The 15080-nt window shown below is 46.7% G+C and overlaps 1 protein-coding gene across 5 annotated transcripts in view; it reads left to right on the top strand.

Annotated features, from left to right (window-relative positions):
* The window catches only part of RAB37 (RAB37, member RAS oncogene family), a 471210-nt gene extending 457703 nt beyond the window's left edge, over window positions 1-13507 (top strand). For 4 of the 5 annotated variants that reach the window (XM_086930813.1, XM_086930815.1, XM_086930812.1 and 1 more), the window contains one exon: window positions 10952-13507. In XM_086930813.1, the coding sequence (XP_086786939.1) occupies window positions 10952-11057 (106 nt within the window). In that variant the 3' untranslated portion in view covers window positions 11058-13507. The remainder of the gene's footprint in view (window positions 1-10951) is intronic. The other variant, XM_086930814.1, reaches the window with a different exon arrangement.
* Window positions 13508-15080: the final 1573 nt, after the last annotated feature.

Here is a 15080-nt window from a genome sequence, read left to right as displayed (position 1 = left end):
TTCACCCCAGTACAAAGATCTGGGCCTAAATCCATGGTTTTTTTGCACTCCACACCACCCTAGGTCAGACAATGGCTATATGTAAATCAGCCTTGACCCTGTGCCTCATGGGAACAGTCCAGCCCGAACTACCAAGCCATGTCTTTCCCAGACCGGAATCAAGCATCCAAGGACCGGTTTCTGGCTATCAGCCTTCTTTAGCCTGGATAGCTTGACTCCAGTGATGTGGAGAGCCTGGGACTCACGTCTGAGCATACCCAGCCCACTCGGGGTGAAAATTGCAAAAAACACAGTTGATGGACAGAATGCAGAACAATGTCTTACAGTTCGGGCTGGGCTGTTCCCATGAGGCACAGGGTCAGACTGATTTGCATATAGCCATGTCTGTACTGGGGTGGCAGAGTGGGCTAAAGAACGGTGATGGATTAAACCCAGATCTTTTGACTGGGTGTGAGTGTTTGATTGATTCAGATGCTCCGTCCATCACCACCCCCTTTTGTACCGCTTTTGGCCGCCATAAGTGTGGCAGGGTATGCTCAGACGTGAGTCCCTTGCTCACTTTGCCACTGGATTCAAGCAAGCCGGGCTGAAGACGGCTGGAATGCCAGAAACCGGTCCTCGGAAGCCTGTTTCCGGTCCAGTGAAGACAAAGAGGTGACCTGTGTTTTTTTCCTCCTTTGGTGGCCAACAGCAATAGGCAAATTAAACAACGTTGATGTATTTTTCGGTGGAACACCCTAATTTTCCTTCCACCTTCATCAGGGCCCAAAGTAATAACAAAACAATACAAATAAAAAAGGATTTTCTGTTTCTCGACAGTGTTCCAAGGTGGTCAAAAGAAGTAGAGATCACTTGGAAAAAAAGGGGGAGGATCCCATCATCGCATCCTAGGATTCTACGAGGGAACCAGTCCTCCCTTGACCGCAATCTAAATTGCACCTATAGACGCATGCTCCAAAGGAGTGGCTATTCATCAAGGCTCTGCAGCCAAAGAGATGTGCCAGAACTGTGATGGAATCAGGGTCGGATTGGTAAGGCGGGCAATCGGGCAATTGCTGATGAGCCGGTATCTGAGTTCCAGCTGTGGGCCACTGTTTTGGCCAGTGTGTTGACTGATATGGGCTGTATCTCTACAGTTCGGATACTGCCACTGGCCAATGGGTGCCTGAGAGGCCTTTCGAAAGGTAGATGGGCCGCTATTACCTCCCTTTTACCAACGCTCGCTGGCCTGGCCCATTAATGTATGCAGATTGAGCAGGGGCAGGGGGCCTGGGCGGAAGTGACCTCACTTATATCCATAAACAAAGAGTCCTGGCAACATTTGCACTTTTTTTTAAACTTAGTGAAGTTAAGAAAACATGCCTCTTTTATAGAAACCCCCCTCCTTTTTATACCACTTAAAACACTGAAGCAGTGTTTTGAAAAAAGATGCAATCCACAAATGTGGGCCCCATTTTTTTGGAGTGCCCGGTCCAATTTTTGATCCCAATCCAACCCTGAATGGAATTAAACCACTGTTGGTCGCAAGGAACATCTGAGAATGAAAAGCAGATAATCTGGCAGAGCAACTTCAGCTGTATAACGGAAAACATATACAAAATTTACCCGAGACAGAAAAATACACGCCTATGGTGAGCAAAGGTTTTAACGCCATGGGACCATCAGAGCTGTCAATCACACTGTTGTGGCCACTACTTGAATATTTTATGGAGCCCAACAAGATTGTTTCTCTCAAACGGGCTGTGACTATAAAGGCGGCTCAATGCTGCGAGATGTGAAATAAAGACAGGGAAACATAACCTGATGTGAGATTCATGTGCAGAGAGGTGTGAAGTGAACAAAGAGCGGCAGAGTGGCATAGCCTATAAAGCAAGATGCATGCACAGAGGGATTCGAAATGAACACAGAGGCATAACCTCTGATGCGAGACGTATGCGCAGTGACGTGAACTGATCAAGGGAGACATAGGCTTTGATTAGAGAGGTGTGCACAGCGAACTGTGAAGTGAACACAGGCATAGTCTCTAATAGTAGGTTTTTTTTTTATTATTATTTTTTTTTATTGCCATTTTGTTTAATTACAACAACAACATAAAATGCAATACATTACAGATTGGTGGGCCAGCCGGACCACAGGGATACAACATTATTTCGTATAAGGACAGGCATTCTCAATTCCTTAGGAAGAATGTCGTTAAGCAGTTTTTCATGAACATTTGACCAATAAAGTTATGCAGTCATATAACTCAGGTGCCGCATTCCATCTTCTAATCAATGCCCTTGCATCAAGCGAGGGCCACGGCCCCATGACAGTTGTTTCACAGATCTTCCGCGGCAGCAGAGCTCAGCCAACTTGAAAATGGTTCCCAAAAATCCAATGGACAAGAGTTTGAGGGCAGCAGTTCCCAGTAGCACACCAGCTGTGTCCTACAATAAGCCAGGTCTCTAGCCCACTCCTTTAAGGTAGGGGGAAACCGCACTCCAATGCAGGGCCACTTGTCTTTTGGCTATCAGTAATAACATTGTCTACAGCTTCCTGGACTGTGGCGGCACATTTAAAACCACCCCTAGCAGCACCACTAGTGGGGTGCAGGGCAGATTATGGCAAGTTATATTTTTAATGTTGTGTATTATTTGCAGCAAGTAATTTTCTATATGCCTACACTGCACCACCAGCAATTATCATCTGGGCGCAGCCCCATCCTGTGCAGTTGTGCGGGGGTATGGTAGAGGCGGTGGAGATACTTGAAGTGGATGAACCTAAGGTGATAGTTGGGAGACAGACGCTCCAGCTGTCTGCAACCGAATTCCCATTGTTCATCAGTAATGCTCTTCCCAAGGTCATCCTCCCAGGCTCTGCGGGATGTTGGGACAATGATGGGATATTCCCTTTGTGTTATGGTGTAGATGCGGGAGATCAGTCTGTGTCCTGATTCCATTGTCAGTATGTTTTCAAGAGCCGGTACCGATTGGGGCGGCTTCGGAAATGCATTAAATTCACTCCTGCATGAGGCGCGTATTTGGTAGTAGAGCAGCGTGTCGAGCGCTGAATGCGGTGCAGCAGGGGCGGCTCTAGGCTCATGGTGGCACTGGGCAGGGAGCGTAGGTAGGGGGCCCCGGAAGAGGGGTTCCAGGCGGAGCGGAGCGTGGAGGCCAGTGAAGGGGGGGGGGAAGAGTCAGGGTGTTTGGAAGTGGAACAGAGCTGGAGGCCGCCAAATCCCTGCCAGGGGCCGCCACGCAAATATGTATCAATCCTCAGAGGATTACGATATATAGGATATATATTGGCGTGGTGGCCCCTGGGTTTGGTGGCCCTGTGCAGGAGCACAGCTTGCACATGCCTAAGGCCGCCCCCTGCAGGGCCACACATTTGCTGTAGTGTCAGGAAATTGTCCCCTGGGTAGAGATCTTGGCCTACCTATATGTTGTGGAGGTGCGCACGCGTCTGGGATTTGGCATTCATTAATGGGGGGATCAGTGGATTGTTGTGCAGCGGCATGGAGGGCGCATAAAGTATGTCTGTATGCGCTCGTTTGCTGAGACCATCCCACGCCCATCGCATGGTTTCGACGGTATCAACAGGCGTTTATAAGTGTGGTAGAGTGCTGTGTTTAAGGGAAGGGGTGCTGTCCTGTCAATTTCTATAGCTACATGTGGCTGGAAGGGTGCGGGGTGCACCCAAAAGTGTAAAAAGTGTGCCTGAGCACTATACGCATACGCATAGAGGGCAAAATCCAGGGCAGCCAATCCACCCTGTGCCTGAGGCAGCGTGAGCACCTCCCAGGATATTCTCGGTTGTCTCCCTGCCCAAACCACTTCGATCATAAGGGAGCGAATGCGCTTGGAAAAGTGCACTTCTAATAGTAGGGTTATTCTCGGAGAGATGAGAAGTTAAGACGGGATGAGATAGCCTTTGAGAGATGAATGCGGAAAGAGAGGTTGAATGAAGAGAGAGAGACCAAGGCCCTGATGCGTGATGTGCAGAGAGATGTGAAGTGAACACAAGGAGACAGAATCTCTGATGAGAAGACGTATCCCTCATCAGAGGTTTTGTTTCCCTGTGTTCACTTCACACCTCTCTGTGTATACATCTCTCATCAGAGGTTTTGTCTCCCTGTGTTCACTTCACCCCTCTCTGTGTATACATCTCTCATCAGAGGTTTTGTCTCCCTGTGTTCACTTCACCCCTTTCTGTGTATACATCTCTCATCAGGGGTTATGTCTCCCTGTTTTCACTTCACACCTCTATGTGTATACATCTATCATCAGAGGTTTTGTCTCCCTGTGTTCACTTCACACCTCTCTGTGTATACATCTCTCATCAGAGGATTTGTCTCCGTGTGTTCACTTCACCCCCCTCTGTGTATACATCTCTCATCGGGGGTTATGTGTCCCTGCATTCACTTCACACCTCTCTGTGTCTAAATCTCTCATCAGAGATTGTCTCCATGTGTTCACTTCACACCTCTTTGTGTATGCATCTCTCATCGGAGGTTTTGTCTCCCTGTGTTCACTTCATACCTCTCTGTGTATACATCTCTCATCAGAGGATTTGTCTCCGTGTGTTCACTTCACCCCCTCTGTGTATACATCTCTCATCAGAGGTTTTGTCTCCCTGCGTGCACTTCACACCTCTCTGTGTATGCATCTCTCATCAGAGATTGTCTCCATGTGTTCACTTCACACCTCTTTGTGTATACATCTCTCATCAGAGGTTTTGTCTCCCTGTGTTCACTTCACACCTCTCTGTGTATACATCTCTCATCAGAGGTTTTGTCTCCATGTGTTCACTTCACACCTCTTTGTGGATACATCTCTCATCAGAGGTTTTGTCTCCATGTGTTCACTTCACACCTCTTTGTGGATACATCTCTCATCAGAGGCTTTGTCTCCGTATGTTCACTTCACCCCCCTCTGTGTATACATCTCTCATCGGGGGTTATGTGTCCCTGCATTCACTTCACACCTCTCTGTGTCTAAATCTCTCATCAGAGATTGTCTCCATGTGTTCACTTCACACCTCTTTGTGTATGCATCTCTCATCAGAGGTTATGACTCCCAATGTTCACTTTACACCTCTCTGTGTATACATCTCTCATCAGAGGTTTTGTCTCCCTGTGTTCACTTCTCCCCTCTCTGTGTATACATCTTTCATCAAAGGTTTTGTCTCCCTGTGTTCCGTTTACCCCTCTCTGTGTATGCATCTCTCATCGGAGGTTTTGTCTCCCTGTGTTCACTTCATACCTCTCTGTGTATACATCTCTCATCAGAGGATTTGTCTCCGTGTGTTCACTTCACCCCCTCTGTGTATACATCTCTCATCAGAGGTTTTGTCTCCCTGTGTGCACTTCACACCTCTCTGTGTATGCATCTCTCATCAGAGATTGTCTCCATGTGTTCACTTCACACCTCTCTGTGTATACATCTCTCATCAGAGATTGTCTCCATGTGTTCACTTCACACCTCTTTGTGTATACATCTCTCATCAGAGGTTTGGTCTCCCTGTGTTCCGTTCACACCTCTCTGTGTATACATCTCTCATCAGAGATTGTCTCCATGTGTTCACTTCACACCTCTTTGTGTATACATCTCTCATCAGAGGCTTTGTCTCCGTGTGTTCACTTCACCCCCCTCTGTGTATACATCTCTCATCGGGGGTTATGTGTCCCTGCATTCACTTCACACCTCTCTGTGTCTAAATCTCTCATCAGAGATTGTCTCCATGTGTTCACTTCAAACCTCTTTGTGTATACATCTCTCATCGGAGGATTTGTCTCTGTGTGTTCACTTCACCCCCTCTGTGTATACATCTCTCATCAGAGACTGTCTCCATGTGTTCACTTCACACCTCTTTGTGTATACATCTCTCATCAGAGGTTTTGTCTCCCTGTGTTCCGTTCACACCTCTCTGTGTATACATATCTCATTAGAGATGGTCTCCATGTGTTCACTTCACACCTCTTTGTGTATACATCTCTCATCAGAGGTTTTGTCTCCCTGTGTTCATTCACACCTCTCTGTGTATACATCTCTCATCAGAGATTGTCTCCATGTGTTCACTTCACACCTCTTTGTGTATACATCTCTCATCGGAGGTTTTGTCTCCCTGTGTTCACTTCACACCTCTTTGTGTATACATCTCTCATCAGAGGTTTTGTCTCCCTGTGTTCCGTTCACACCTCTCTGTGTATACATATCTCATTAGAGATGGTCTCCATGTGTTCACTTCACACCTCTTTGTGTATACATCTCTCATCAGAGGTTTTGTCTCCCTGTGTTCATTCACACCTCTCTGTGTATACATCTCTCATCAGAGATTGTCTCCATGTGTTCACTTCACACCTCTTTGTGTATACATCTCTCATCGGAGGTTTTGTCTCCCTGTGTTCACTTCACACCTCTTTGTGTATACATCTCTCATCAGAGGTTTTGTCTCCCTGTGTTCACTTCAAACCTCTCTGTGTATGCATCTCTCATCGGAGGTTTTGTCTCTCTGTGTTCACTTCACACCTCTTTGTGTATACATCTCTCATCAGAGGTTTTGTCTCCCTGTGTTCACTTCACACCTCTTTGTGTATACATCTCTCATCAGAGGTTTTGTCTCCCTGTGTTCATTCACACCTCTCTGTGTATACATCTCTCATCAGAGATTGTCTCCATGTGTTCACTTCACGCCTCTTTGTGTATACATCTCTCATCAGAGGTTTTGTCTCCCTGTGTTCACTTCACACCTCTCTGTGTATACATCTCTCATCAGAGATTGTCTCCATGTGTTCACTTCACCCCCTCTGTGTATACATCTCTCATCAGAGGTTTTGTCTCCCTGTGTTCCGTTCACACCTCTCTGTGTATACATCTCTCATCAGAGATTGTCTCCATGTGTTCACTTCACACCTCTCTGTGCATACATCTCTCATCAGAGATTGTCTCCATGTGTTCACTTCACCCCCTCTGTGTATACATCTCTCATCAGAGGTTTTGTCTCCATGTGTTCACTTCACCCCCTCTGTGTATACATCTCTCATCAGAGGTTTTGTCTCCCTGTGTTCACTTCACCCCCTCTGTGTATACATCTCTCATCAGAGATTGTCTCCATGTGTTCACTTCACCCCCTCTGTGTATACATCTCTCATCAGAGGTTTTGTCTCCCTGTGTTCACTTCACACCTCTCTGTGTATACATATCTCATCAGAGATTGTCTCCATGTGTTCACTTCACCCCCTCTATGTATACATCTCTCATCAGAGGTTTTGTCTCCCTGTGTTCACTTCACACCTCTCTGTGTATACATCTCTCATCAGAGATTGTCTCCATGTGTTCACTTCACCCCCTCTGTGTATACATCTCTCATCAGAGGTTTTGTCTCCCTGTGTTCCGTTCACACCTCTCTGTGTATACATCTCTCATCAGAGATTGTCTCCATGTGTTCACTTCACACCTCTCTGTGCATACATCTCTCATCAGAGATTGTCTCCATGTGTTCACTTCACCCCCTCTGTGTATACATCTCTCATCAGAGGTTTTGTCTCCATGTGTTCACTTCACCCCCTCTGTGTATACATCTCTCATCAGAGGTTTTGTCTCCCTGTGTTCACTTCACCCCCTCTGTGTATACATCTCTCATCAGAGATTGTCTCCATGTGTTCACTTCACCCCCTCTGTGTATACATCTCTCATCAGAGGTTTTGTCTCCCTGTGTTCACTTCACACCTCTTTGTGTATACATCTCTCATCAGAGGTTTTGTCTCCCTGTGTTCACTTCACACCTCTCTGTGTATACATCTCTCATCAGAGATTGTCTCCATGTGTTCACTTCACCCCCTCTGTGTATACATCTCTCATCAGAGGTTTTGTCTCCCTGTGTTCACTTCACACCTCTCTGTGTATACATCTCTCATCAGAGATTGTCTCCATGTGTTCACTTCACCCCCTCTGTGTATACATCTCTCATCAGAGGTTTTGTCTCCCTGTGTTCCGTTCACACCTCTCTGTGTATACATCTCTCATCAGAGATTGTCTCCATGTGTTCACTTCACACCTCTCTGTGTATACATCTCTCATCAGAGATTGTCTCCCTGTGTTCACTTCACACCTCTCTGTGTATACATCTCTCATCAGAGATTGTCTCCCTGCATTCACTTCACACCTCTCTGTGTATACATCTCTCATCAGAGATTGTCTCCCTGTGTTCACTTCACACCTCTCTGTGTATACAGGTTTGTGGCGTCTTCCCTCATAGGAGAACTGTGCATAGGGAGGGATGGTCTCGTCTCTGGAAAGTGTGCGCAGAGCTGGGCGGCTTCTTACTTGGGAAGAAAATTATGCTCCGTGTGTGAGGAAAATTATGCTCCTCGTTATGGGAAAAAAATGCACTAGACTGAGATGGTCGTCACCCCCATTAAAAAGAAGTCCTCGTCTCTGGAAAGAGAAGTGTACCCAGATGGATGACTTCTTCTCTAAGAAGATGTGAGTATGCAGAGATGGGGCAGACACCTCTCATGAGAGATATGCAGAGAGGTCTGCTCATTTATAGGGAGATAACACGTGCAGAAATATAGGTGGTGTCCTATCAAGAGGGAGTGTACAAAAAGATGCATGGTCTGACCGCACGATGGAAGTGTCAACTGAGGAGGTGGCCATGGTCTTGGGTAGGAAAGTAATGGCTTTTTATTTTGACAGTAGGGTCACAATCTGGCCGCTTGTGAGATTCCATCGTTCAGAGGGTGCAGGGTGACAACATATTTCATTGGTAAAAACAATCTGCCCTGTCCGCCTTCTGCTCTTCTCCCGCCTAACTTATTAGTGCAGACCCAAAGCTTCTGATAATATCATTGGTCAGTTAGTTGGTCACGTAAACAACACAGATGAAGAAAATGTGCAAATCAGTGCGAGCTGCGGGGTGTATGAACCTTTCACCAAGCATGAACGTGGCAGGCAGTGATGTGTGATACTAATCCATGCAGACATCTCTCATATTGTGGGATAACTTGTGCTCAAAGCTTCGCCACTCGCCCACCTCAAAAACAGTATAGAGGAGGCAATCAGATTGTACCTGCTTGTGAAAAGCAATGTATGCTGGGACTGAGGCCTGCATGAGGCAGCAGAGCTCCAGTCCAGCATTTGTTATTGTGGTTTGCTTCAGGCTGTGGAGGGGTTTCTCAGCACAGTATGATCAGTTCATGCGGAGGGAGGGACTTGGTTCTGCTTAAGTCCACCCATGGAAGATCTATCCTGTTTTTGTGAGGGGGAGTGGTTGGGGGGCGTTATGGAACATGAGACACATTGGCAGGCAGTAAGGCCTCTCGAATCCTGTTTGGTATAGACGGGTCCCATTGCCCTTCCATTTCTGGTGCTATGCAGCAGTTTTAAGATCTTCTTAGAGTTTCTCGTTGCTCAAATGGGTGCAGTTTCTGATATTTATATGTTTCCCTCGTCTTCATTGCTTGAATTTGCTCGCGAAAAAGGGTCACTGATAGTCGTTGAATGTCACTCATAATTTCACTGAAATTATTAAAATGTCACACATAAGCAATGCGAAACCTTGGCAGCTATGGGAAGGGGCATTGGTGTAAGGCAGTAGGGGTGAAAGGTAGATGGGAGGGCACAGTAAGGGGCTGATAGGGTTTTGAATTGCGATAGAGAAACATAGAAAATGATCAGAACAAGCCACATTAGAGGGACGTTGATGTGCACAGAACTGTAATGCAGAGAGCTGCCGTGAGCCCCTCTGAAGATTGGCACCCTGGAGCTGGGCCCAGCTCGTCCATTCCAAAAGCTGGCCGTGCACCCACTCCTTTCTTGATCCTGCTGTAGGCAGCCAGCCATGTGGCAATCTCGCCCTCTTTTATCCTTTAATGTGCCCTTCACGCCGTCCCCGATGCCACTAGTTCTTCACTTTACCTGGTCATGGTCCTGTCTCGTCCTCTCTGTCTCTCTACTTGTCCACATGCCCTCCCTGACCCAGGGATGGAAGGCCTCAGGGTGTCTCACCTGCACAGATCTCATCAGCTGTGGATGACTAGGTGCCTCACTGACCTCGTGGCTCCAGAAATACGGCATACTATGTAGTACCAATTAGGTGCCGTGTTAAAATCAATTGTCTGGAACAATATTCTGCTCTATGCCACATATCTACCATCTTTATGTGGCATACAACAGAACAATTTGTATGGATTGAAGAATGAAAGTGGAATGTCTGAACTTTAGGTAGGATTAGGTTATGAAAAACTGAAAGAATGATAGTATGATTGAAGTATGAAGTGTTACTGGGCAGGTTCAAAAGAAGAATGTAATTTTGTTACCTTTATCTTTCTTCCGAATTGACTATATGTATTGTGCTATATCTGTAGGACAATTATGTGTTATAGATGTATATAAATGTTTTTTTACACTAAAATAAAAATACTTATATATTTGCTAAATACTTTCTCGTGCAAATACTTAAATCAAGTTAATCTTGTAATGTGCAGTGCCAACTTTTAGGCTTATCACCCCACATATATTGGGATCCCAGATTTGGGACCACATCATCAACTGGCGGGGTACGTTCTTTGTTCTTTGTTCAGCCTCACTGACCTCCAACATTTCTCTTCCGCCCTTCCAAGCTGGTGTAGTTGATTACCTCTCCTTGGTGATCCCACCATAGCCATGTCACCTTCCTCCCTTCATAATTTTTCCAGCATGCCCTTCAAGATCATGCCAGGTTTGAGAGGCCATGTGCCATCGCTGATTACGCCACGTGTAGATGGCCAAGTAGAGTCAAACCGTTCTTCATCATGCCAGGTGTCAAGCACTGCTAACTAATCACGCGTGTGCATGTTCTCCTCCAGCACCCACTCCTCCTGCCCCCTCTCAGCTCACCAGATACCCTCATGCCTTAACTTATCCCTTCTGTTGTGCTCACTGTGTAAACTCTTTGAATATGTGGAATAACATGATTTTTCTGGTCACAGGGAGCTGAAGCAGCGAGCCGGGCGGTACCCAGACCAACCCACCTTCCAGATCCATGAGTACATTGAAGCGCAGAAGAAGAAGAGCAGCTGCTGCAGCTTCCATTGAGCGGGCGAGGAGAGCAGAGCGTGGGAGAGAGGGGACCGTGAAGAGAAAAGCAGAAGGACCAGGAAGCATCGTGTGCCTTCACCCGAAGAGACTATGGAGGGAAGAGGGGAAGCACAGACAGGAGGGAATAGGCTGTCACCTGCAGACACAGGAGGTGGTATGGGAGTGGTTTTCACTGGAGGTGAAATTTGGGTTGCAAGGAGACAGGGTATGGATTTTCATCTCAGGAGAGACTGACCAGAGGGAGACGGCATGACAGGCGATGAGGGTTCACCTCTGGAAAAGCGAAGGAAAGGACATTTTCCTGAGTAGTTGGGAGTGGGCACTGGTGGCATCTTGCCTGATGAGAACTCAGGGGGCAGGGACTGCAGGGCAAGCTGCATGTAGAAGAAAAGAAGAGCGCACAGGAGAGGCTGACGGAGACCACGGCTAGGAGTTGTTTAACCCTGTAATTATACAACCTCCTCTGTCACTGTAGATGCCCTTATATTCTCATACCTGTCCTGGTCCTAACCATCTCCTGTGCAGTGCAGAATAAAGATGCAACAGATTCTTGATGATGACTAAGAGGTACCAGTCAGAGGAAAGGTGTGTGATGCTCCTCTACATCACTTCGCGTGTGCACACCCGCTAACTGCGAGCCAGTGTCCAGTCCCTTGCAAGTTAAAACTCGAAGCCTGAAGTTGTGATGTTTCTTGTTTACAAGTGCTGTTACAGGGTGTTTGATGGCCATATAGTAGGGCTCTGATCCTAAGATGTCCCTGAAACACACATATTTGAGCTTCCAATTCTGCCTTCCAGACATGATTCAGAGAGGGAACTGCCCACTATGAACAGAGCTCTGAACCTGCCCCAATTCCTCACTAAAGGGGAATGGGCAGGATCTTGTCCTGACTTCCTTCCCTGTGCCCTATAGACAGGGCCTTTTCCTGTACATGGAGCAAAAAGCCTGTCCAACCCCTATAAGTGCGCTCAGTGCCTCGCTCTTCCTCCTGTTTGAGGCATTGGGCCTGCACCATCACTGTACAAATGTCTAACTCTGGCCCTATAGATAGTGCTTATAGCTTGTATCTATGTGCCAATTGATTGTGGTTTGAACCACCCCTTTAGTGTAAAAGATGCTCCTTGCAGCCTAAGCCTTGCTCTTCTCGGTTAAGATTTAGGGACAGTGCTTGAACTCTGCAGTTGGGCTCTGGGCACGCGCCCGCCATAATACCCATGAGGCCCTCTGACTGCACTTCTTCCCATACGCTGAGTTCAGAGCCTGTATTTATCTTTCTGTTGACTAAAACATAGAGCCTGGACACTTTCACTTAGCATGTGAGTAATAAGGTGCACCCACGCCATTCATTTGGGGGCCAGAGCTTAGGTATTTTCACTGTTGTTCGAGTTTCTGAACCTAGGCTGATCCCCTAAAGATAGGACTTTGAGATTGGAGCTTGATCTAAAAATCCAACCTCTGATCCTTTCCCCATCCCTTAAAGATGCGCTCGGAGCCTGTAACTTATTGCTATTGGTCCGGACTCCGAGCCTGCACCTAAAACCAAGTCTGGATCTTGTTCCTATTGGTCTATAACCTGGGACTCAGATCTCCAACCGCAAGCCCTAGAGTGCAGGATCTGAGCCCATACCTGCCAGCTATGGACTGAGCTCAGAGCCTGAGTCTTCTTCCCGTCAATCAATAGACTGAGCCTCCTCTGAAGCTAGAGGCCAGAGCTTTAATCGTGTTCCTTTTGGAGTAGGCTGTGAGCATGCACCAAGTCCTCACACCCTGAATGTCCTTGGGATGCTTTACTCCCAGTGTTCAGAACACACCAGTGACAGGCTTTAGGACTATTGGTTCCTTTGAGCTCCATGTCATGGCATTCACTCATCTCTGATCAGCCAGCAGCACTGGGAAGCTCCAGGACAGGCTTATCCATCCATCTTAGACACCCGCAGACCCTGAACTTAGACACACGAAGGCCCTGCACTTAGACACCCGCAGACCCTGCACTTAGACACCCGTAGCTGCTTTAGAGTCAATCCACCATGACTGAAGACCTATGGGTGGCAGTTTCGCTTTGCTTCCTACTTAGCTGGCGGTAACCAGGATGCATGGGTTGCATAAGCATTCCTCTATCAGCAGAGGGTAAATTAACTAGGATGGGGTGCATGTGTACATACTGTAATGGAGTGTGGTGCAGACGATACAGTGGGATACATGGCCAGGAGGGAGTGCATAATAATCCTTGCGCCCACTGTGGGTTGAGGAAACAGAGAAGCCATATTCATGTCCTTGGGTAATGGTTGGCAATCCGAAACGTATGCAGTAGCTGATCACATCCATTCCTTTGCTGTAACCTGTTTGATGAGAAGATCAGCCCATAGTTCTATTTTGTATGGTTCTTTTTCTTTTTATGACATTTATATAATTGCTTGAGAATAAAATGGGTGCGTGGTTTTCTTTACACACTGCATTTGTAGATTACCTTCTCCTTCCAGTGCATATATTACGATTACATTTTGGACTCCTCTGAGAAGAAAACTCAAATATTTCTGAGTGAAACCAGGAGAGGTATTTTATGAAGGTCTATAAAGTCTCAATTGCTGGCAATGTTCTTTAACCAGTATCGGCTCATTACAATTGGGCCAGCTATTGCCGCGATGTTTATCACACACAGTAAAACCCGACAACTCTGAGTCTGAATCTATCAGGCGCAATAAATGCCAGCCAATTATACATTTTCCTGGATAATCAGGAATATCACATGGATTTGGATGCCCACCACACCAAAATCTGCTGTTCCCATATTTCCTGAGCATTTCCCCAACACATAAATATCCATTGGTTTGATCTTCCGATTATCCCTAAACTCGCAGTTCTGATACATGCGGTGACAATAGGTACCACACATATTGGAATTTAATGGCCAACCCCTAATGAGTGCCTTAGAGTGTGGTGAGTCAGCCTCCCTAGGCAAGCATCCAGTTGCCACCTTTTGGTTTTCACCCCGTGAAAGTTGTTCCTTAAGCGCATTCCTCCCATCCCTTCCACAAGGCTGGGATATACATATCCAACGACCCAGAAGACACCATGTTCTGATCTCAAGCTCCTCTTAACAGACCTGCACAACATTAACTCCAGAGGGAGAGTGGCGTTTAATGACCAGTAACAAAATTGAAGGTTTTTACTGCTAGGTATTTCAGCTCAACATTAAAAGGAGTGTCATACCTGGGTCAAATTCCAACTGGAAGAAACACTCAGTATGATAGGTGCATCAAAGCACAATTGTTTATCAGGCAAAAAGTATAAGACTTGAAAGGCACAGCCCCTGTGTATCCCAAAAAAACCTCTACAGTCACTCACTACAGATGCAAGGTACCTACTGCAAGCGACTCTCGGCTGAGCCCCAGAAGAGGGTCAATAGAAACTAGAAGATGTGCGCCTAATAGCATGAACTTTGTTTGGGGTTCAATTATGTGCACCACCCCTGAAACAAAGTTCAGAAGTGCAAATAGGACTACAGTATGAAGACTCTGCAGGAGGACTAAACTGCCATGACCAGTTCCTAATAAAGACTGATCTTATCAGCGAACCCTCTAAACCTCTGAAGCAGCAAGCAGGGGCAACAGAAAGTGGAGAGTCTTGAACCCAGAGAGAACATGACACAGGGAGAAGCTACTCCTGACTGTCTTCCAAAATCTGAAAAGGTGGAAAGGACCCCAGAGGACTAGAGGCATGAAAGGACCTTTATCGTGTCAAAGAAGTGGGATATATAAAGGTGCCTGCATTGCCGAGAGGATTTCCTGCAACACAGGCACCCTTGCATCATGGTGCAACGGTGTCAGTGTTGCAGGGAATGAGCGTTTATGTGCAGGAAGGTACACATAAACACTCTTTTAAGGCGATTTGCTCTCTCTATGTGTGCTGCAGCACACATAGAAAGAGCCAAAACAAGGAGAAATAAAAGTATGTCTCCTCGTTGCACCAATCTAACGCCTGCTTTTGCATTGCAATTGGTTTTGGCGCTGCTTCAGATT

Source organism: Lissotriton vulgaris, chromosome 7 (assembly GCF_964263255.1).
Source record: "Lissotriton vulgaris chromosome 7, aLisVul1.2, whole genome shotgun sequence".
NCBI classification, from domain to species: Eukaryota; Metazoa; Chordata; class Amphibia; order Caudata; family Salamandridae; genus Lissotriton; species Lissotriton vulgaris.
Note: the sequence above shows the minus strand (reverse complement) of the source record. Positions and strands in the feature narration are given on the sequence as shown.